Source organism: Equus quagga, chromosome 7, assembly GCF_021613505.1.
Source record: "Equus quagga isolate Etosha38 chromosome 7, UCLA_HA_Equagga_1.0, whole genome shotgun sequence".
In the NCBI taxonomy this organism is placed as follows: domain Eukaryota; kingdom Metazoa; phylum Chordata; class Mammalia; order Perissodactyla; family Equidae; genus Equus; species Equus quagga.
Window position 1 is genome coordinate 694,896 of NC_060273.1, and position 22,723 is coordinate 717,618.

General features: G+C 60.6%; 2 protein-coding genes across 8 annotated transcripts; one reads left to right on the top strand and one right to left on the bottom strand.

Moving 5' to 3' along the window:
* Positions 1-30: 30 nt before the first annotated feature.
* On the top strand, positions 31-3,028 carry HAGHL (hydroxyacylglutathione hydrolase like). 7 transcript variants are annotated; one of them, XM_046667218.1, is made up of 8 exons: positions 31-162; positions 560-693; positions 1,023-1,087; positions 1,175-1,292; positions 1,369-1,477; positions 1,553-1,656; positions 1,824-1,925; positions 2,621-3,022. In XM_046667218.1, the coding sequence occupies exons 2-8, from the start codon at positions 589-591 to the stop codon at positions 2,945-2,947; spliced, it is 930 nt and encodes a 309-aa protein (XP_046523174.1). In that variant the 5' UTR covers positions 31-162; positions 560-588; the 3' UTR covers positions 2,948-3,022. The 7 variants fall into 7 exon arrangements, with proteins under 7 accessions (XP_046523174.1, XP_046523175.1, XP_046523180.1 ...); XM_046667219.1 differs by having other exon boundaries at positions 38-162; positions 569-693; XM_046667222.1 differs by lacking the exon at positions 31-162 and adding an exon at positions 2,274-2,353 and having other exon boundaries at positions 220-693; positions 1,827-1,925; positions 2,621-2,932.
* Positions 3,029-3,066: 38 nt separating this feature from the next.
* CIAO3 (cytosolic iron-sulfur assembly component 3) lies at positions 3,067-11,637 on the bottom strand. The gene is made up of 11 exons (XM_046667217.1): positions 11,485-11,637; positions 10,379-10,474; positions 8,429-8,572; positions 7,993-8,125; positions 7,229-7,363; positions 6,777-6,895; positions 6,451-6,580; positions 5,693-5,765; positions 4,911-5,048; positions 4,220-4,377; positions 3,067-3,992 (listed from the first exon to the last, which is right to left on the bottom strand). Exons 1-11 carry the CDS (start codon positions 11,548-11,550, stop codon positions 3,754-3,756), a joined length of 1,431 nt encoding a protein of 476 aa, XP_046523173.1. The 5' UTR covers positions 11,551-11,637; the 3' UTR covers positions 3,067-3,753.
* Between the last annotated feature and the right edge of the window lie 11,086 nt (positions 11,638-22,723).

The following is a 22,723-nucleotide window of genomic DNA, read 5'->3' on the forward strand; positions in this document are numbered from 1 at the left end:
GGGCGGGTGCGTCCGGGGTGCGTGCGTCCGGGGCGCAGACCGTTGCCGGCGGTGGGGCTGAGCGCCGCTCTCCGTCCAGGCCCCGTGACCGGCACCCGAGGCCCGCCTCTGTCCGGCCGTCCTTCTGGCTGTCCGCGCAGCCCGCTGGCGCAGCCCGTGCGGGTCAGTGGGCGGCTGGGGAGGGGTTGTCCAGGGCTGGGGTCATGCGGCGGCGGGAGGGGGCCTGGGGGCGGGGCCTGGGAGGGAGGCGGGGCCTACCGGGGCCGCTACCCGGGCGGGGGCGGAGCCGGAGGAGGGGAAACGCGCCGATGGGCGCGCCTCACGGAGGCGGGGCCTGGGGCGGGGCCTGCGGGCGGGGGCGGGGCTGGCGTCCGAGGCTGCGGGGCACCGTAAGCCCGGAGCGTGGCGTCCTCCGGGAAGTCCCTGGAGCAGGGATCTGGGGCCTTCTGGCCCCCGGTGTGTGTGGAGCTGACCCCTCCTGCGCAGCCCTGCCTCGGCCTGGAGAGGGAAGCCTCCACGCTGAGGAAGGGGCTCACAAGGCTGGGGCCCTCTTTTGGAGGAGGCGCAGGGTGGCTGAGCGCTGCGACCATGAAGGTCAAGGTCATCCCTGTGCTTGAGGACAACTACATGTACCTGGTCATCGAGGAGCACACGCGGGAGGCTGTGGCCGTGGACGTGGCCGTTCCCAAGAGGGTGAGGGCAGGCTGTGGGCCCAGGCCCTTCCGAGCAGCTCCCTGACCACCCTGGTGGGAGCAGACTCTTCCTGTTCTCTGACCTCTGGTTATTGGATGTTTAGGGTTCCTTGATTACTTGTGTCTCCCCCGAGGTTAGGACTGCTTCTGGCCTCCTCTTCGCCCATCCTCTGCGGCTTAACTGTTCCGTACACACGAGGCGCTCAGTAATTGTCTGCTGGACACCCTCACCTGGGCTGCCTGGGGCTCTGTGTTCACCAGACCTGGCACCGCAATGTGGGGGGGCGGCCACCTGGACCGTCCCATCTTCCTAACTCCCGTCCCTTTCAGCTGCTGGAGATCGTGGGCCGGGAGGGGGTATCATTGACCACCGTGCTGACCACCCACCACCACTGGTGAGCGAGGTCGGGGCGGGCCGAGGCGCGAGAGCGTCGCCCAACCCCATCCCGACCTGGCCTGATCGTGCTTCCGCCCGTCCGCAGGGACCACGCGCGGGGCAACGTAGAGCTGGCGCGTCTGTGGCCAGGGCTGGCCGTGCTGGGCGCAGACGAGCGCATCTGCGCGCTGACCCGCAGGCTGACGCACGGCGAGGAGCTGCGGGTGAGCGTGCGCCCGAGAGGGGTGGGGAGGGCGCCCCGGCCGCCGCCTCACAGGCCCGCCTGCCCCTCTGCCGCAGTTTGGGGCTATCCACGTGCGCTGCCTCCTGACGCCAGGCCACACCTCCGGCCACATGAGCTACTTCCTGTGGGAAGACGAGTGTCCGGACCCGCCCGCCCTGTTCTCGGGTACCAGCTGCCCTGCGCCCCCGCCACGCCTCCCTCTGACTCGGCTCCACCTTCTCTGACCCCACTCCTCCCCAGGGGATGCGCTGTCTGTGGCCGGCTGCGGCCCGCGGCTGGAGGGCACGGCTCAGCAGATGTACCGGAGCCTGGCCAAGACCCTGGGCATCCTGCCCCCGGAGACGGTGAGCGGCTGTCCCTTCCCCTCCCCTGGGATCCAGTCTCCCCGCACAACCGACACGCTTTGCACCTGCCTTGTGCCAGGGGGACTTGCAGCCCAGTGTGGGAGGATGCTGGGGACTGGGGAGGAGCCAGCCAGGTGAGGGACCCCCTGAGCACCTCCTTTCTCCAGAAGGTGTTCTGTGGCCATGAGCACACGCTGGCCAACCTTGAGTTTGCGCAGAAAGTGGAGCCCTGCAATGACCACGTGAGGGCCAAGCTGTCGTGGGCCAAGGTGCGGTCACTCCTTCCCTTGATGGCGAGGGCTGGCAAGTGGGGGAGGACTGGGACCCAGGAGGGGCACTACAGGGGATGCCAGCCATGACTGGCCACAGGTGACCAGACCTGGTTTGGCCTGGGGTGCACTGTCCAGCTGAGGCTCCCACCGGTGAGGGGAGGTTGGTGGCCTTGACAAGGGGCTGGGCAGCCTGTAGGACTGGTCTGCAAGTGTCTGCCCTCAGGGTCCAGGATGGGGCCAGACTGGGCAAGGCAGCCTCTCCTCTGCTTGCGCCCCTAGCCTGGGGCCGAGCCAAGCTGCCTGGGCCCTCAGACATAGCCGTGACAGGGCCTCTGGTCGTTCCAGAAGAGGGACGAGGATGACGTGCCCACAGTGCCGTCCACGCTGGGCGAGGAGCTCCTCTACAACCCCTTCCTGAGGGTGGCGTGAGTACTGGCCAGCATCCCAGGCATTCCCGTGCCAGCCCATCTCAGGAGGCCCGAGCCCTCCCTGGGGGCCATACCGCAGAGCCAGCTGGCACAAGGCCGGCCGCCATCCTTGGGGCCTCCCTGACAGTCATTTGGACACTAAGGGAGGTGTCAGGGGACCAGTTATTGGGCTGACTGGCACTGGGGAGAGGTTGCTCATTCAGCGCCCTCTGCCAGTGCCTGCCCAGCAGCCCCGAGCCCTCACAGCGCCCCCTCTCCCCGCAGAGAGGAGTCCGTGCGCAAGTTCACAGGCAAGGTGACCCCGGCCGAGGTCCTGGAGGCACTCTGCAGAGAGCGAGCGAGCTTCGAGCACGCGGCCGAACCGCTGCAGCCACAGGCCCGGGCTCTCCTGGCACTGCAGTGGGGGCTCCTGAGCACCCCCCGACAGAAGTGAGCCCCGTGTGGACCCGCCGTGGGGCCAGGTGGCACATCCCTCCTCCCCCGACCCTCAGGCAGTCTGGGCCCTGCCCAGGTGGCTGCCCAGCCTTGGAGACCAGCACTCTCGTGCTTCCTGGCAGTGGACGTGTGGGGCTCCTCTCTGGGCCGGTGTGAGCCCTGGGGCTGGGGTGTTCAAGAAGCAGCTTTGTGGGGTGCACGGGGCTTCTGAACTTCGAATAAAGTTTTGAAAGGCATCTTTCTCAATGCTGGCAGATGCTCTGGGAGAGAAGCCGTTTTCAGAGGGAGGTCCCTTTATTAGAGCCGAGCCCAAAGTGTCCCCCCACCCCTGTAGGTGGGGATCCAGCTGTGGCTATGAGACAGCTGGAAAGACCACTGAGGCTTGTGGTGACAGAGCCTGCTTTCTGCCCAGAAAATGCAGGTTCTCAGGCCCTAGAGGCCAGAGCTGCATTACAGTGAACATCTGGCTCCAGGTGAAGGGGGCATTCCGTCCCCAGGTGAGTGTTATGGCCAGGCGTCCCTCTCCCACCAGTGTCCTCCACGCTGGTCTATGAGCTCACCATCCTGACAGGTCCAGCCTGGCACAGCCCTCCTTCCGCAGCTTCATGCGTGACTCTAGAAATGGGGACTTTTGCTCTGTCTTAAGCCTTCCATGGAACTGGCTGAAACCCTCACACACTTGGGCCACCACAACCAGGAGTGAGGGCACTGAGCTGGGCCTGGGCCCTTGGGACGGCTCCAGGACCCCGTGGACCCTCCAGCCTCCTATAGCGGGGAGTCTGAGTGAGTGCAAGCTGGAGATCACCTTTACTGGCTGTGGGTCCTGAGGCCTGTTTCCTCGCGGATTCCAATACGCCCCTGCAGCTCTGGGGTCTCGGGGCGTGACTTCCTGCTGGAGACCGTGCACGCCTTCCTGGGAGTCCCAGTACTGGCTGCAGTGGGCTGGCAGACCCTCAAGTCTCCTACCACCTGATGCTGAGGCCAGAGGTGGCCTTCTCCACCGCGTGGTAGCTCGTGTGCAGCAGGCGGCCAGCCTGCTCTGAGCCCTCGCCCTGCAACCAGCACTTGTACAGCTCCTGGACCCCAGGCACGTCCTCTGGCACCTCCGTCCTGACCATGCTGTACAGCCTCTCGACGTGCTGGAGCAACTCCTTGTCAGCCGTGTCGGGGGCCTTGAGCTGGCCTCCGCCATTCAAGCAGCCTGTAGCAGACCAGGACGAGCCAGGGCGAGGTCACAGGAGGGTGGCGACGCACCGGGGTCACAGCACGCCCCCTCCCATGCTGGCCTCCCTCAGCCTCTTGACTGCCCGGGTGGGGGAGGGGCCGGGGCCCACATCTGCCCCTCCTGCCCTGGCGGGACGCTGCCCGCAGCCCTGTTCCCAGAAAGGGCCCCCCACTTCTGTGTGAGAAGCGGGCCTGCTGAGCTACCTGCGGGGCAGGCCATGACCTCCACGTAGTGGTACGGGCAGCGCCCTCGCTTGAGCTTCTGCACCAGGTTCTGGATGTTGCGGAAGCCGTAGGCCATGGCGAAGTGCAGCAGGACCTGGCCCTCCCGCTCCAGGGTCACCTCCTGGAAGTCCTTGTTCCTGAGGGGGGCACAGTCTAGGCTTGTCCACACACACTCCCAGGCTCCCTCCTGGTCCCCACCCCACAACCTCACCCACTCCCAGAGGGGACGGTGATAGAGGGGGAGGGTGGAAAGCTCACTTCCAAGAGTTGGGCAGGCAACCTCACCCCCAGCCTCGGTTTCCTGATCTGGAGAATGGGAACCCCTCCTTCCTAGGACGCCACAAGGTGTGGCAAGGTCAAAGGCCCCAGCCCTCCCTTCGAGGAATGGAGCTGTCAGATCAGGACACACCATGCCCAGCACACCGCCCTGCCACCACTGCCTCTGGGGCTCTGGACCACCGTGGCGTGGACAGGGGACACATCCCTACGATGGGAGACTGAGGCCTGGAGAGCACTTGCCCACCCATGCGAGCCAGAGGAGGGCCCAGCTCACGCCCCGTGCCAGAGGGTCTGTGCCAAACCCAGCTCGCCACCCTCCACTGAGCCTGCCTCAGCGAGGAGACCCAGGGCCCAGGCTGCCTGCCCCTAGGCTCCAGCCCTCCCCACTGACCTCAGGGGTCTGTAGGTGACCTCAGTGACGTGGACTCCAAAGAGCTCCTGGGCCGCATGCCGGAACACGTGCTCTAGGTAGCCCCCTGAGCCCCCACCCTGATGGCTGGTGGGCTCCTGGGCAGACCCGCTGCTGCACCTGGGGAGGGGCGGGGCCTTAGGTGGCAGCATGCTTGCTGTCTGCTATACCTGGGGAGGGGCGGGGCCTCATGTGGCAGCACACCTGCTGTCTGCTGCACCTGGGGAGGGGCGGGGCCTCAGGTGGCAGCACACCTGCTGTCTGCTGCACCTGGGGAGGGGCGGGGCCTCAGGTGGCAGCACCTGCTGGCTGCCAGGGCTTCCCGGTAACCTGTCTCTCACATTTTGGGTGTTTGTTTTCTAACAAGTGAGAGACCCCCAGGAGCTTTGTCGATGTGTCAGGAGGCAGCCCAGGCGAGGGAAGGACTGTCTCCTCCATTGAGTCATCTCTTCTGGGGAGCTCAGACCTGTATGAAGTTGGGGTCAGCTCTGATAACCATCAGTTAACTGTCCAGAGGCCATCTCGTGAACTCAGCCACCTCTGTGGACAGCGAGACAGGCCACAGGGCAGACGTGGAACCGACCAGGAGGAAGCCGTGGTGGGGAAGAGGTGGGGGGGGACACTGAGAACCAAGGTGTATCTGGGGACACTGACCACAACCACGTTCTCACTTCTGCTGCCACGAGGACACCTGCGACCCCCAGCGTCTCGACTGTCCCAATGCCAGACACACTGCTTTTCCACCGAGGCCGGTAGTGACTTACAGACTGTCCAGGGGGGTGGGCTCCAGTTCTGACAGCAAGACCCCTTCTTCTTGCAGCAACTTGAAGACTTCTCCTGCGATGAAACCACAGCGCAGATGCTCTTCAGCTGGCATCTCAATAAAGACAGGGACAATAAATGCATGTCACCTGCATTCCTAGCCACTTGGCCCTAGAGGCCCAGACATCCCCCCTGGCCTGCGGGTGGAGGATGCCCAGCCACAGAGGCGGGGAAGAAGGACTCCACATCTGAAGACCCTCAGGACAGCTGCCTTGCCCCCAGGGACCTCAGCCCACCCTCAGGACGACACAATAGGGTGGACAGGCCTGTCCCCAGGCTGCTCCCGCAGCAGTGCACCTGCAAGGTGGACGGGGCACCGTTTTCATGTGGGGTGACCTTCCCCTGACTGTCCAGCTCTCAGGCATTTATTTCCCTCTCTCAAGTATCCAGGGAACCACGAGGCTGCTCAGCTCACAGGTGAGGTTGGGGTGGCCAATGTGAGCCCGAGGGGCTGAGAAGACTCTCCCCCACTACCCGTGCAGACACTGAGGGAGTGCGGGGGCCCCGTTAGCTGCAGGTCCTGGATGATGGGACAGCTGCAAATGCTGACCTGGCTCTGAAGGGCGGACCCCTGCCTCCCCAGGTGGTCTGACCAGGGGACAGCAGCTCCACCCAGAGCCACGAGCAGAACTCGGGTGATGCGTCCTGTGCCCTGGGCTTGGGGAGCACACCCAGAGGCTCGGGGCGACAGGACACGCACCCGTTGTGACGACACAGTCCACGTCACGTGTCTGGTGCTCCTGGCTGAAGAAGTCAGGTCGGGAGGCCTCCAGCTTTTTGTCGTAGCAGGGCATCACTGTCACATGGTAGATCTTGTCAGGGGTCAGTCGCTGCACAAGAAACGTGGAGAACAAGGGTCGCTGCCTGGCCCCAGCAGTAATGGGGTTGTGTTAGGGTGAGGTGGGGAGACGTTGCAGGCATGGCCTGGACCACGATTCTGTGTGCAGGTCTGTGGACACTGCAGGTCTTGGCTTATCTTTCCAGACAGGGGCACTGAGTCATTCCCGGTGGGAACACTGCTGTTACCTGCTGCTGGGCGAAGAAGTCCTTGACCAGGGACCCCATGACCTGCTGCGGGGACCGGGCAGTGCTGAGGTGGGGGATGAGGAGGGTCCCGTGGGTCTTCTCGGCGTAGCAGATCCAGCCTGAGACCAACATGGGACAGACAGGGTGGTCACAAACCGCCTCCCACTGGCTCAGCGGTGACATGGCAGTCTGGGGGTGGACCAACTTGTACCAGGAGCTAGGTCCCATTAAAGAACCTTCCCACTCTCTTGTCCCTGTCACATGTGTCTGGCATCCATGTGATCGCCATCTCAGGGAACTGAAGCGACCACAGGTGATGCAGGGCAGCTCCTCCCACAGAAGAGGCCATTCTGGGCCGGCATTCCTGGCCTGTTCTGGCAGAGCCCTCCGGCTCCCTCCAGCATCCCCCACGCACGTGCAGCCGCCGGTGTCACGCAGCAGCATGAGCACACCTGGACAGGCGGAAGTCAGCACAGGCAAGGCCTGCTTGGAGTCAGCCTGTCCTCGGAACCGCCGCACGAACTCTCGCTGGCTCTCCAGGAGGCTGAAGTTCCTCGAGAAGGCGGTGTCAAACACATAGTGCGCCCCTGGAAAACAAGCACCCGCCTCACCGCCAGGAAGGGTGGCTGGCACACGAGGCGTGCCCACCACGCCCCTGGGAGCAGGGGTTCTGCCTCCAGTGGTCCCTCAGCTGCTCCACTGAGGCCAGAGGCAGCCCACGGTTCTAGAGCGCCAGAGGACACACCACTGTGGACAGCCTGGGGCTGCCCAGGAAGCTCGTGTGTAACATGACGACTGGCTTCCTTCCTCTGAGCTCAGCGGCTGCCCGGGACTGGGCCACGCCACGCATGGTGCCCAGTTTCAGCCTCCGCCGGGGCTCACCCCACGTCCTCCCAGCCCAGCTCCTGGCACGCAGAGGTCGACCAAAGTCAATCTGAGCCAGAACCCAACTTGCACCTGGGAAATGCACCTTGGTGATGATAATTTTAAAACAGTACAAGGAGTGGGTGAACTTTAGACCCTGGAGAGTGCAAAGTCAGAATCCAGATAGTTTTCTCGTAAAAGACGCTGCTCTTAATCATCAAACGGGAACTTCAAGCCGAAGTCAAACTCAGAATCGAGTTGCTGACGTGTTTAAGTTCAGGGACTCGGAGGCGTGAAGCACCCCCCCCCAGACGCCCCCGGGCTCCGGGCTCACCCAAGGTTCCACGCCTACCTAGTTTTTTAAAGAATGTTGTTAATTTTCTGGCGGTGTCTGTTGGATTCAGCTGAAACCTCGCTGCCAGCGATGCTCTGGACTGGGGTGAGACGGAAATGACGACCAGCCTCTGCTGACCGGGCGCCACTGTCTGCAAAGCAAGGGGACGCACCACTCACTCTGCGTGTCATCTCCAGATTCCCAGAGGGCCAGAGCCGGCGAGAGACTGCCCCAGCCCCATCAGGACCTGTCATTTTTACGCCCAACACTTCAGTATCAGGATACTGACAAGAAACTCACTGTGACAGTCATCCCACTGATGAGACTTAAAAATGTGGGAGTCACCTGGAGACACAGGATAAGTGGCACCAGAAGATGAGCCGCCCTTGACAACACGAATGGAGGGGGTTGATGCTGGGTTAAAGCAGAGTCTTGAAGCCCGCCCACCACTTACTTTATTGGCATCTAGAACCTTCCGTAGCTCCTCATGGCTCTGCTGAGTGATGAGCACGGTCTCTGCCGAGGTGACGCAGCCACTGCAAGCCAGACAGTCGTCCAGGGAGATCTTGGCCTTCTCCAGCTTCCGCGTCCCTCCGTCCTGGAACACGAGAACCTGGTACGCAAAGGGCCCTTCTGCACGAGGACACAGAGCTCTCAGGAGAGTGGAGCCTTCACTCTCCCGCTCAAAACACCGACAACCACCGTGATAGCTGGCTGGTTTTATGTGCCACTCAATTTACAAAAATGAAATAGTTATTACAGAAATACTCATACACGTTCTAAATTCTCATAGCACCGTCAAATTCTAACTCTGGTACAAATTCGGCTGGATCATCAGAATGGTATTAATGAGGCTTGCTGCCTGCCAGGGGCAGAATGGGGGGTGTTAAATCTGCAGGGAAGCAGCCGACTTGCCACAGGGGTCCTGGAGGGGTGGCTGGTCCCCAGGCTGCAGTCACGCGGCCATGGGGGCAGGAAAATGCCAAAGGCCAGGCTCTATAAGGAGGAGGAAGAGAAGGGCAAGGGTGAGGATGAGGGAAGAAGAGCAGAGGGAGGAGCTGGCGGGAGCCTGTGCCCTGTGGGCTTTGCCCACCAGCACCCACACCCAGAGGAGCGAGCGAGGGACACAACAGGCAGACTGGGCCAGACAGACACAGAATTTGGTGTTCAAGTCGGGCCGCTGGGCTGACACCCAGTGACTTTTCTTAGAAGCAAATGATCCCGGCCTGAGCCCCCACTCCCTCTGCACATGCAGGAATGGCCTGAGCCAGGGCCAGGTGACCTGCAGGGGCCCGGAATGTGACCAGTGGGCCGAGGAGACTGGAACTCCCTTCCAGCTGGCTCACTAGGCCTGAGCTTTGCACCAAAGCCACAATTTGGGCTCAATGTACATTTTTAGAGTCAGATCAGCCGAAAGGCCCAGACTGCAAGGCTGCACCAAGTAGGGGACGGATGTGCTTCCCGACTTCCCTCCAAATCAACCACGGCTGCCCTGGGTGGTGGGGCCCACTGCAGCCCCTGCCTCCCTGGGTCCCTTCATTCATGGGACCCCTTGTGAGGTATCTTCTCCTTAAAAAGGAGCCAGTCCCCCGTGCTGCGCCAGGCTCGGGCGGGAGCCGTGGTGTGCTGCTGGACCACCCTCCTGGACCAAGCCAACAGCCGGCTCTCTCCTGTGAACACTCAATCCCCCTGTCCGGCCCCACTGTGCGCCATGCTGCAGCTCCTCCCTGCTCGGGAGGGGTTCCTGGGCTGGGTGCACTCAGTGCCTGTGGTCCTCAGGACTGCATAGATGCTCTTTTTTTTTTTTCGTTTTGAGTAAGATTAGCCCTGAGTTAACATCCGCTGCCAATCCTCCTCTTTTTGCTGAGGAAGACTGGCCCTGAGCTAACATCCATGCCCTTCTCCCTCCACTTTATGTGTGGGATGCCTGCCACAGCATGGCTTGCCAAGTGGTGTGTAGGTCCACACCTGGGATCCGAACTGGTGAACCCCAGGCCACAGAGGCGCAATGTGCGAACTTAAGCGCTGAGCCACCAGGCCAGCCCTGGCACAGATGTTCTTGAAGGTGCAAATGGCAGACAGTTGGGGTGAATTTTAACACCATCAGATTAAGATCTCTTTGTTGTTTAATTATACAGGAAGGAGGCGTTCACTAAGAACAAGGGATCTGAACTGAACAATCTTACACAATTAGAAATCAGGGGTAGGGAGAGGGAGGGGGAAAAGGGAACCACCATCTCTGCAGAGAGAGACCCCCCTGCAGAACAAATCAAGCTCCAAGTTCAGCCTCTGTGCCCCCCACGCTCCCATCCCTGCCCTCTCACCAGTGAGAAAAGCCTAGTGAGACGTGGGAGGCCTCATGGTCACTGCATTTGTGTCCGACATCGTCCGAGCTGGAACTTACGTGACCAACTTGGAAGTAACTCCCGTCGTCTTCGATGTGGATCTTGGCGACGCCACTCCCAAGCCTCTTATCCACCTTCACGGGCTTGATGCAGTCCTGTACGGGAAAGAGACTCTACATGCCCACCACCACGTGGGACGAGGGCTCGGCCCTGCTTCCTGTTCCAGCCGCAGAAGCCGTCTTAGCGCTACGGTGGCTCGCACACCTGGCACACGTGCTGACACTGCAGGCCGCTGAGCAGGTGACAGTCAAGTGAAGGCTGGTGCCAACGCACCTGCAGACACCACCACCCCTGACTTCACCCTTTCTCAGTGTAACAGAAGGTGTGGCCACCACAGGGAGAGCCAGTGCCCAGCGTTACACTGGCTACTGAGAGGACGCCGAGGGGTCAGCAGGAAAGCTTTGCTTGGAGGCCGCCTCCCTGCCCAGGGCCCTGGAAAAAAGTCCATTTCTCTCTCCACCTCCCCGAGCTCTCGCTGTCTCTCTCACCATCACTAGGAGGAGCCCATGGTCCACCGCCTTCCCAAAGATGACAGCCCCGGGAGGCCTGTCCCAGCTCATCTCTGAGCGCGGTGCTGCGGCCAGCCCACCCCTCCTCCTGGGACTCTTGGCCGTGGCCCTGAGCCCCGCCCTGCACAGCTGGCGGCGCTGATAGGTAGGTACTCCAGATAAGGGCGACGCCCGGTTTCAAGTGTGGCTGTCCTGCCCCTTCAGGGACAAGCCCTGTCTGGCCCCCCGAGGGCAACGCCAAGGTCGACCACCTCCCTGCGCGGACTGGGCCCGGGCCGTGACTCCGGCGGACCGCCTCCCAGCGCCCACCCTGTCCACACGGAAGGAACCGGCCCAGGGAAGCCTGGCGGAGGCTCGGTCCGCTCCCAGCCCGCCGCTCTCCGGATGGGTAACTGGCGACAGCTGCTCCGTGTCCCCACCCTGGAGGGCGCGGCACCCGGACCCGGGCCCCCAGGGCGGCGTGACGACCGCTCCTACTGCCCCAAACCCGGACCTGGCCTCGCCTCCCCCCCACGCCCGCGGCGCTGTGACCTGACGGGGGCGCGGGTTCCGGCCCCATCTCTCGGGGACGACACTGAGGCGGGAGGAGCTCCCACCTGAGACGGCCCGATGAAGTCATCCAGGTCCGTCAGCTGCAGCGCCCCGCTGAAGGGCGACGCCATGGCGGCCACACTGCCGCCGGCCGCCGCGCGCAGGGTCGCCAAACGGCGCAAAACGACGGGGTTGTTCCGCCACGCTGCCGGAAAGCGTCCCCGCGCGGCGCATGCGCGTCTGGCCCCACGGCCTGGCGCCCGGAGGGTGTGCGCCCCCTGCTGGCGAAGCGTCTGACTTCCCGCCTCCCTCCTGCCCGAAGGCGGGGCCGCGGGAACAGGAGCGACGCTCCCTCGCTCCAGGGCCCCCCTGCCGGCCAGGTGTGCGGCCCCGCGGCCCCCTCCCTGGGAGCTCGCGGAGACAGCGGCCCTGCTTGACTTGGTCCCGGGTGCAGCCAGGATCCCAGCACGGGGCCGGGCACACGTGGGCCCAGTTTCTGTTGAAGAGGAAGGAGATGCAAGTGACAGGGATGGGGTGCGGATCTCGCGGCTCAGCGCCGAACCCAGAGCTCCTCTCACGGCCCCCACACCCCTTCTGTTATTCTGGAGCCCAGGGTGAGGAAACTGCGCTGCCCTATAAGGTTTTATAGCCGGAAACAGGACCGCTCCTGGTCGGACCCAGTCCGTGAGCCGTGATAAACCGCGTCCCCTTCCGTTATACATTTAATGACCACTTCTCAGTGGGGCTGCCAGAAAACTCTAGTGGTCGAGTCTGGCGCGTGCCGGGTCCGCACCTGGGCCCAGCCCTGTGGGTGCTCTGGCCGGCTCAGCCCCAGAAGGCCAGCCTCATGTTTCTGAGGGCCCAGGCCAGCTTGTGCTCCCGCTCTTCTTGGGGTTCTTGCCCCGATGTCAGCTCTCCCTAGTGACTCCCACGCCTGCCTGTGGGTTGACTGCGAGATCCCCAGACGAAGGCCCACCTGCTGCCTCCTCCAGCCCTGCAGTGGCTCCTCTTGGCTCCCAGGACATGACCTTCTTTCTCAGCACCTGCTCCAGGTGGGCTTCGAGGCCCCATACCATCTCCCTGTCCTGGCAATACCCGAGCAAGCCCTGAGATAGGACGCCTGAGATCTGAATGATTAGATACTTCTAAGGATTATAAGTAGCTGAACACAAAATAAACTTAGTTTCACTGCAATGCCCCAGGGTAGGTTTACAAAAAATTTTGTGAGAGTAACAAGTGCTGTTGGGATTGGGGGCAGGATGGGGGTCCGGCTGGCTGTGGGGGCAAAGGATGGGCCCCATTTGGGGAGACTGCTGGAGGAGGAGAGTTGACGGGGAAACAGCCCGAGTGTCCACCAGCAGATGAGTGGACAAGGAGGTGTGGTCTGTCCACACCCTGGAATATCACTCGGCTCTAAAAAGAAGTGAAGCACTGCCACGTGCCACGAAGTGGCTGCACCTGAGGAGTCAGGCACAGGGAGAGAAGCCAGACGCAAAACCCCACGTGGCCTCTGATTCCATTTCTATGAAATGTGCAGGATATGCAAATCCATAGAGACGGAAAGTAGATTAGGGGTTACCAGGGGCTGGGGTGGGGCTTGCAGTTTGGGAAGATGAGAAAGTTTTGGAAATAGATAGAGGTGATGGTTGCACAACATTATCAGTGAACGTAATGCCATTGAATTGTACCCTTAAAAATAGTTACAATGGTGAATTTTGTTATACATATTTTATCGGAACTTAAAAATTAAGAATATAATATATCAAAATCCATTGCACACTTTAAGTCAGGGAATTGTATGATATGTGAATTTATGTCTCACAAAACTATTAAAAAATGAGGAGGCTAAAGGTGGCCACTCAGCCTGCTGCCTCAAGGTGGCCCGGGCAGTGAGGACACCCTGCTCCACTCCATTTTGAGCCATCCATCCCGCCGTCTCTGTAGGAGTGATGGGGTGACTGTCAGAGCCAGTTTCTGGTTCAGAAAATCTGACTGGGGGTTCCTGATCTCACACGCCTGCACACACAGACACACGCAATGCACACACGTGTACACAGACATGCATGCACACATGCATGCATGCACACACGCACAGACACACATATGCACAAGACGAGGCCAGGTCCTGCTCTGGGGGAAGCCGGGGGCGGGGGCTCTTCAGCCCCTCGAGGGTCTTTTATTAACTCATAGCTGTGTCCCTGCAGACACTCCAGCTCTTGTGCCAACACTATGCCTCGCCTCCGCTGTGCCTGCACTCACTTTTTGCAAATTGTTTCATCATCATCATTAGCGAGTATTTACTGTGCGCTTCCCATGTGCAATACCAGAGTTTACACACGTGGGGGACACCAGGGCCGGCTGAGGACACCGAGAGGGGCTGAGGCCTCTGTGGCCAGGCTGGCCTGACTGTGCAGCTGCTGTGACGCTGTGACAATGTATGAGGGCCCCTTTCCTGAGCTGGGACAGGTCAGTCCTCGGCCTCTGCTCTGGACCGGCCCACAGGGTCCCTTTCCCCAAAGCCGGCCACCTGATTGCTGGGTGGGAGCAGGTGGTGTTCCCACTGAGGTGGGTAGAGCTGCCATCCCCTCCCGTGGGTGGGCACCAGAGTTGCACCCTCTGAGTGCCTGGCCCTGCATTACTTTCCTGGGTCTGCCGGAACAAAGGGCCACAAACCAGGTGGTTTAAAACAACAGACATTTGGGGCTGGCCCAGTGTCATAGTGGTTCTCCCTCGGTGACCTGGGGTTTGCAGGTTCAGATCCTGGGTGCGGACCTACACACGCTCATCAAGCCGTGCTGTGGCAGCATCCCACATACAAAAGAGAGGAAGATTGACATAGATGTTAACTCAGCAATAATCTTCCTCAAGCAAAAACACAAAAGAGGAAGATTGGCAACAGATGCTGAGGGCCAATCTTCCTCACCAAAAAAAGAAAAAAAACCCCAAACCAGACATTTATCCTCTCTCAGTTCTGGAGGCTAGAAATCCTAAAGCAAGGTGTTGCAAGCCTATGCTCCCTCCTAAAGCTCCAAGGCAGGATCTTTCCCACCTCGTCCAGCTTCTGGGGGCTCCAGGCGGTCCTGGGCTTGGGGCAGTGTCACTCCAGCTTCTGCTCCATTGTCACACGGTCTCCTCCCTGTGTATCTTCTCCCCTCTCTTATAAGGACACTTGTTATTGGATTTAGGGCCCACTCTAATCCAGGATGATCTCCTCTTGAGATCTTTAAGTCAACTACATCCACAAAGACTCTTTTCCCAAATAAGGTCCCATCCACAGGGTCCAGTGGACATATTATTTGGGAGGCACCATTCAGCCCAGCACAGCCCGCATGTCCGAGTCTTTGTAGGACCCTTGGGCTGGAGGACGACTGTGTATCGGGATGCATCTCAGCAGGGCGTGACCCACACAGGCTGGGCCGGCCCTGGGGGATGGGTGGGATGGTGGGGATGCAGCCCAGGCCATCCCTGAGGGCTGCGAGCCCCATGGCTGAGCTGCAGAGCAGGGTGGGGCCAGCAGGTGTCTTTTGGGGGCAGACAGCCTGTGTGCAGGGGGGATAGACGACCCAGGGTGGGGACAAGTGACATGTGGCAGAACAGCTGTGTCTTCCAGAATCAATTTCAATTTCCCTGAACATGTGACCACAGGACGTCTGCCGCAGTCTCCAATGCGTCGTGGATGGAGGCCCCCAGGAAACTGCAGAAAAGTGGGGTTTGCTCCCCACGCCCTGCGTGGCTGTGCTGTAGCAGGAGGGACGTGTGTCCAGGGTGCAGCCCACAAGGTCATGGTCTGCGTGGCCCACAGGACCCACCAATACGCCCCCCTCAGACACAGGGGTGGGGACAGGTCACCTGTGAGAGCCACCCGCCCCGTGTTAAGTTTGGGGGCCCAGGCGCTGCCCGGTGGGAGGAGCGGGGAGGGGGCTGGATCTGCAGGCCCCTGCCGGGGGCCACAGTCGTGTAGAACAGGGGACAGGCCTCCCAGGAGCCTGGCTCAGGCAGACATTCGAGTACAGGGCCAGTCGCCCACCCAACCAAGTGGCCCTGCCTTCTAAACCTGCCCTATGCTTGTTGTAAACTGGGGACCATTTTGTTACCGTGGGTGACCAACCAGGGGTCTCCTTACTACGTGAGGGTCTTCATGCTCAGGAGGTCTGGGGCCGATCAGCACATCTGGGTGGACATGAGGTCACAGCCTCGGGGCTGTCCCCACAGACCCTTGCACTGCCCTCCTAGGGTTCTCCAGGCTCTGAGCGCCGGGGCGCAGGGAGGGAGGGTGAGAAAAGACCCGCGTGGGGTGGGTCTGGGGTCCCTGGGCCTCTTGCTCTCAGAATCTGAGAGAGAAAGCAGCCCTTTGTAGGAAAACAGGCGGGCGCTCAGATCCAGATGCTCCCCGGTTCCTGAGATGTCCCCACCCGAGCCCACCGGGCCTCCCTACCCCCAGGCACACCCTGGGCTCTTTGTGAAGCAAGACTCGCACCCCTGGGCCGAGCAGACGCAGTGTTTCATTGTTGAGGGGAATGACCTGGGCAATGAGCGCATCATTAGCGACATAATCAACACAAGGCATCTTCCCCCTGGGCCACCACATCTTGTCAACAGGTGTAACCCTGGCTGTTGCCCTGGGAGGCCCAGGTGCATGCCGCAATTAGTGGCTAATGAGGAGGCCTGCCCTGATCCCTCCTTGAGGACCGGCTAGGCGGGCCCAGGGCTAGGGGCTGGAGAGCAGGGGTGTCGGGGGTGGAGGGGGAAAGCGAGGGCGGGCAGCCTTTCAGGGGTCTTCCCTCTGTGCCTGCCAGTGCAGGGGCTACAAGAAGCCGCAGGAGCTGGTCACAGAGAGGGCCTCGCCCTGCAGTGACACTCAGATCCTTGGGAGGTCAGGAGGGCTGTGCACCCATCCACAGGCCCTGCGAGGCCCCAGCAGGGGACCCAGGCCACATCTCTGCAGGGACAGTGGGCCAGCAGCACCAGTGGGCAGGCTGAGAGGAGAAGCCCCTCCTTTGCCTAAGCAGGTGTGGAGGGAGAGAGCCAGAAAGGGGCGGGGGGGCAGAGCTGTTCCACCTGGGGCGGCCTCGGGCCGGAGTGGGAAGGAGGGCCGAGGCCAGCAAAAGGTAGCACCAGGGGCTGCCCTGTGGCCGAGCGGCTAAATTCACTCACTCTGCTTCAGTGGCCCAGGGTTTCACCAGTTTAGATCCTGGGCGCGGACCTGGCACTGCTCATCAGGCCATGCTGAGGTGGCATCCCACATGCCACAACTAGAAGGACCTGCAACTAGAATATACAACTGTGTCCTGGGGGGATTTGGGGAGAAGAAGAAAAAAGGAAAGAAGATTGGCAACAGCTGTTAGCTCAGGTGCCAGTCTTTGAAAAAAACAAAGCAGCACCAACCTCCAGGGGGTCTGCTGACCCACCGGCCTGTTGGGGTTGTGGGAGGGCAGGTTTGCCCCTGGTTTGAGGGGCTGTTCGCCCTGCGTTGGAGCGTCAAGGCCGGGCCTGCCAGGCCCCCTGAGGTGCCCTGCACCCACTCTTTGTTCTCAGCTCCTCAAGTCATCAGGGGGCCATCGGGGGTGTCTGAGGACGTGTGTGCCTGGTGGCAGAGTAGGGGGCTGCTAGATGGGGCAGGGGTCCCCATGGGAGCCCCCAGCCCCAGGGCTTCCACTCAGGCTCAGGAACCTCGGAGCCACTTGGCCACAGAAAGCCTGGCTGGTTCCCACATGGTTTCAGTAGGTCAGGTCTGGCCCGCCGCCCGTGGGAGGGTCACCCCAGAAAGTGTGTGTTTGGGGCCCAGCAGCAGGGCCTGGGGAGCTCCCAGCGTGTGAGATCGTGGGCCCTCCCCAGGAGACCCCGCCCCAGGCTGCTTTCTCTCCTCCGGTGACAGTCTCCTTTGGGGCCAGCCCCCAACTCAGCCAGCATAGGCTGCAACAGCTGGGGGTCGGCTGGGGGTCCCCCACACCCAACGGGAGAGGAGGTCTTTCTCGTGCTGGGGCTCTGGGAACTCTCGAGGAGGAAGTCGTCTGCTTGGTGTGGGCAGGGGGACACGGAGCCACGCTGCAGGACAGAGGTTCCCGGCAGGGTCCCCCACGTGCACTCGGGGTGGCGTCCTCCCAGGGCTCTGGCCCCGAGTTCCCTGAGGTCCTGGCTCATCTCTCCATCTCTGGCCTCGGTTTCTCTTCCATGATAGGGGTGGAGGAAGCCACCTCAGGCCACCTCCCACTCTGGGCCACCCTGACACACCTCCAGGGTCAGCTCCTGCTTTCTAGCCCTGACCTCCCCACGCACCTGGGGTCCTCGGCACCCCAACCTGGGTGACCCTGATGCAGGAGGTGATCGAGGCAGCAGGGCAGGCGTGTTCATGCATGTGCATGGCGTACATTCTCCCGGAGGTCAAGACATGCTGGGAGCCGGAGAATGCTGGGGAAGCAGTTAGCCTCCGAGGGCCACCAGGGTCAGCCCTGCCACAGCCTGGCCACGCACCCTCGGAGGCTGTCTGGAGTGAGGTAAGGTCTTTTTGGTGGCGAGGAGGCTTAAGGCGGACCAGCCATGTGGGGTTGGGGAGGCACAACCGAGCCCGGGGAGGGGCAGAGTGGGAGGGGCTGGGTGTGCCACCTCTGTGCCCTGGCCTCAGTGGAGCAGCTGGAAGACATTGCTACAGCCCCTCACTCTGGGGTCGGGGCACCTGCGGGGGTCACTTCCCAGGCACCCCAGACCCAGCGCCAGGGCCACCCATGCCCACCCACTCCTTCATCTGCCCGAAGGTGTCGCAGGAGATGTTGGCCGAGATCTGGGCCAGGACAGCACAGTTCACAGCCAGCAGGAAGGGCCGCAGGCGAGCCTGGAACCAGAGTGCGACATTCTGGCTGCACCCCCCGGGAGGCTGGGCCCTCAGGGACGGGGAGAGGTCCAGTAGGAGGCAGCCACGGCAGCTCTGGGTAGCTGGGCCTGCAGAACAGGGGTCAGCTGGGCCAATGGCAGTCCCGCCCACCAGCCCCAACTCAGGACAGCCATTTGTGGGCACCAGCATGTCTGGGATCAGGCCAGGGCACCGAGGAGTGTCTGGGCAGGGCTGGGCCCCTCCGCAGCCAGCATACCCGGGTGCACAGCCAGCCGGATGGGGGTCAGCCCCAGGACTGTGCCCCCTCCTTGTGGCCACACTGTGCTGGAGGTGTGCTGGGCCCCGGGAGCCAGCCGTGCATGAGTCTCCTCTGCTCCTCTGAGAAGCCGTTGAAGGCCATGTGGAGGACAGTCACGCTGTGGGAGGGGAGTGGTTGGGGTGAGGGTCCGAGGGCCCAGCAGGCCACTCTAGCACTAGGGGGTCAGCGGGGACACTCACAAGCTCCACTGGGCCTCACAGCTGCTCCTGCCCAGCCTGTGCCCGCCCTGGGACCTGGCCTGTGTCCCCCACCCCTGGCCACAGCCCTGCCCCTGTTGGGGGGATGCACATGGTATCCAGCCAGGAGCAGCTGGTGAGCAGGGCAGGGGTCACTGAGGCCAGGAGGAGGGTCAGCGGCCCTCGGAACCAGGCCCTGAGCTCAGTGGTGGCCACGGTGAGGAGCTCCAGCCTGGGCAATGGAACACGGCCTCCAGAACGGTGATGTGGCCCCCTGGGAGGTGGCAGTGGGGAGGGCTGAGCAGGGCCCAGGGGAGCAGACCCCCCCCCAGGATGTCATTCCAGCCCGCTGCAGCCCACTTGGCCAGCCACCGTGTCCAAGAAGTCCCACAGCGCTGGACAGCATCAAGCACAGCTGATGCTGGTGGCCTCAGTCCTGGCCTCTGCGGGACTGACCCCCAGAATGCCTGAAAGGACGAGCAGCTCCCTAGCTGGGTGGCCATGAGCAGGACTGTCACCTCCAACTGTGGGCAAAGGTCAGGCTCAGGGGGGTGGGGGCCGTCCCTGGGCCTGCGGAATAGCTGTGGCCACACCAACCCTTGTGTAACCGAAAGTTCGGTCTCTGAACCTGATGCCAATCCAAATAACGAGAACAGAGTCTTGAGTGGAAGAGGAAAGGTTGTTACTATGCCAGGCACAGGGAGCAAAGCAAGGGCTCATGCCTCAAAAATTGCTAGCTCCCCGATGAGGAATGGGTAGGGATTTTTATTTGGGGTTTTGGGTAGGCGAGGGGGAAACATGTAGCTTGTGCAGCTCGGTGCTTTCCCACCAGCCTGCGTTTGGTCTTGAGAGGCTGCTTGCAGCCAGGCGGGGGGAGGGTGAGATAGGAGGATGGCAGGTGGGGGTCCTTCGCCGTTGTCTCGTCTTCCTGTTGAGGCGGATTTGAGGGAGCGCCGGGAGTCGAGGAGTTGAGGTCTGGGAAGCCTCTGCTCCCTGATATTCTTGAGACAGCGGCTTTCCTGGCAAACTCAAGGACACATGATTAGCTAAACTTTAGTGTGCCTCCAACTCCAGGCCACCTGGGCTTTTAACAATTTGTAACTCCCATTTGGTTGTAAAGCTCAAGGAGTCCAAGTTTAAAGAAACAGGTATTTACAGATGAGTGGAGCTAGAGGAGCAGGAAAGGGGGTGGTGGGTTTTAGTTTTAACCCCATATACGCTGTGTTCAATGTGGGGAACTGATATCAGGGCTGATGTTAAGAGCCTGTAACACTTGGACAGGCCGTGCCCACATGTCCGCCTCGGCCAGCTTGACTATTTCACTGATGGCTGCAATCCCCAATGCCTGGGGCACAGAGCCGCAGGAGGAAGCACCCCAGCCACCAAGTGGGTCTGGCCAGTTCTGGGGGGTGGGAAGGGGCCCCACTCATCCCCTCGAAGCCGGGCCTCAGCTGCAGGAATTCGCTGTGGCGGGTGAACTCTCTGAAGAAGTGGCGTGGTTCAGGAGTCAGAGCCCGCACCGGGTGTCACAGCCACTGCACCAAATCGCTCTGGAATTTACCTTTTGCTTCAGACTTGATCATGTGTCGTAATGAAGTCAATTTAGAATTGAAAGGGAAGACAGCACTGACGTGTGAAACAGCGCATTACCGTCAGTTTCACTACCACAAACGTTACGTGAATCACAAGCAACGGGCCTCACACCCTTCCTGGGCTGTCAAAGTTAAAACAAGAAGTCAGGGGCTGGCCCCATGGCCGAGTGGTTAAGTTCCTGCGCTCTGCTTCAGCGGCCCGGGGGTTTCACTGGTTTGGATCCTGGGCGCAGATGTGGCACTGCTTGTCAGGCCATGTTGAGGTGGCGTCCCACACGCCACAACCAGAGGCACGCACAACTAGAATATACACTATATATCGGGGGGGGGGGCTTCGGGGAGAAGAAGAAAAAAAAATAAGAAGCGAGTGCTGCCTTCCCACACGTCTGCGAGCGACTGGCTCTTTTGAGCTCGAACTGCGGTCCCTCGATGCACAAAGGAAATTTCCACGTTTCAAAATAATTTAACTGTGCAGCCGAGGAGCTCCACTTAGCCCTCAAATGGAAGGAATTAATCCTGTGATTAAGCTCATCCAGTGAATTTTTTTTAATTCCAGATTTTGTATTTTTCATTTCTAAAATTTCCTATTTGGTTCCTTTTTTCAAAAAAAAAAAAGATTTGCACCTGAGCTAACAACTGTTGCCAATCTTTTCTTTTCTTTTTTTTCTGCTTTTTGTCCTCCCCAAATCTCCCCAGTACATAGTTGTATATTTTAGTTGTGGGTCCTTCTAGTTGTGGCATATGGGATGCCGCCTCAGCATGGCCTGGTGAGCAGTGCCATGTCCATGCCCAGGATCCGAACCAGTGAAACCCTGGGCCCCCAAAGGGAGCGCGTGAAATTAACCACTCGGCCACAGGGCCGGCCCCTGGTTCCTTTTTTATTTTCATTTTTCCTGCCTCTCCATTCATGAGAGCCTATTTTCCATTACCTCGTTGCCTATAGTTGCAATAGCTGCTTTAAAATCCTTGTCTGACAGTTCCCATAATTGACTCGTCGTGATGCTGGCCTCAGTCCGTTCTTTTCCCTTGAGACTGGGGCACCATTTCCCGGCTCTCCCTATGCCGAGTAGTTTTGGATTTTATCATGAACATTACGACTATTATCTCATATAGATGCTGCATTCTTTTTATTCCTATGAAGACTGTCGATGTGGGCAATGAACTTGGTTAGAGCTGAACTGTGAACTCTGCCACCCCCAAGGTGGGCAGAGGTCAGTCCTAGCTACTTTTTCCTCTTCGCCCGAGCTGTTCCCCATCTGCCCTGCACACATGACTCAGCGGTCAGCCAGAGACTTGAGTAGAGTTCACACAGAGAATCTGGCGGCCCCTCCTCTGGCTCTCTCCTTTCCAGAGTTCACCCCTCATTCTCTGGTGTCTGGTTGTCCTGGGCTCCTTCCTCTGGCTCCTTCAGGCCGAAAGACGGTGGAATTTTGGCTGGAGTCTGAGCACTCCAGCCTCGGTGGCCACGTGGCCAGCTGCCTTCTGGGCAAAGCCACACAGACAAAGGGAAACCCTATCCATGCCGGGGTCTTCCCTCGAGTGTCGATTCCCCTCCAGAATCTGCCGACTTTCATTCACTCCCCGGGGCCCTCAGGGAATTGGTTTTCTACATTTTGTCAGGAATTTTTCAATTGTTATCTGTGGACGGGACTTTTTTTTTTTTTTTGAGTAAGATTAGCCCTGAGCTAACATCTGCCACCAATCCTCCTCTTTTTGCTGAGGAAGACTGGTCCTGAGCTAACATCCATGCCCGTCTTCCTCTACTTTATATGTGGGACGCCTGCCACAGCATGGCTTGACAAGCGGTGCCATGTCCGCACCCGGGATCCGAACCGGGGGACCCCATGCCGCCGAAGTGGAACATGCAAACTTAACCACTGTGCCACCGGGACAGCCCCCAGATGGCATTTTCTTTATGGCCCTCACTCCTCAGCTGGCTTCTGTAAGTTGATTCTTGTACTGAGCAGCCTTGCTGAATTCTGTATTAACTAGCATTTGGTTTGACTGCGTATAACAGAAGACCCAGCCTGTGGAAGAAGGTCAGAGACGGGGCAGCTGTACGTAATCAGTTTGGCAAACAGAAACCTTTCCGGTGTGCAATGCAGAGCCAGGTTCCACACTGGGAATTCCTGCTCACAAAACCATCGGAGAGGTTGGGGGGGAGTGAGGGAGCTGCCGGGGACTCTGGCTTCAAGGCCGCACCTCAAAGGCTGTGGGCCAAAGTCAGGAATCGGCGTGGAGACACTGGCATCCAGCTAGGGCAGAGATGCACATTGTCCACCCCTCCTGGCCAGCGGCCACAGCAGCAGGAAGGTAGCCCCCACCCCCACCTGGAGACAGGTGATGCCCGGGGCAGGTGGGTTCCCACTGGCCTCACCATCACGGGGG

Coding starts and splice junctions, on each gene's coding strand:
- HAGHL (XM_046667218.1), top strand. CDS start 589: ATGAAGGTCAAGGTCATCCCTGTGCTTGAGGACAACTACATGTACCTG. Junction 694..1,022: donor ACGTGGCCGTTCCCAAGAGG/GTGAGGGCAGGC, acceptor CGTCCCTTTCAG/CTGCTGGAGATCGTGGGCCG. Junction 1,478..1,552: donor CCCGCCCGCCCTGTTCTCGG/GTACCAGCTGCC, acceptor ACTCCTCCCCAG/GGGATGCGCTGTCTGTGGCC.
- CIAO3 (XM_046667217.1), bottom strand. CDS start 11,550: ATGGCGTCGCCCTTCAGCGGGGCGCTGCAGCTGACGGACCTGGATGAC. Junction 6,581..6,776: donor ACTTCTTCGCCCAGCAGCAG/GTAACAGCAGTG, acceptor TTTCTTGTGCAG/CGACTGACCCCTGACAAGAT. Junction 3,993..4,219: donor GGTCATGGCCTGCCCCGCAG/GTAGCTCAGCAG, acceptor GGTCTGCTACAG/GCTGCTTGAATGGCGGAGGC.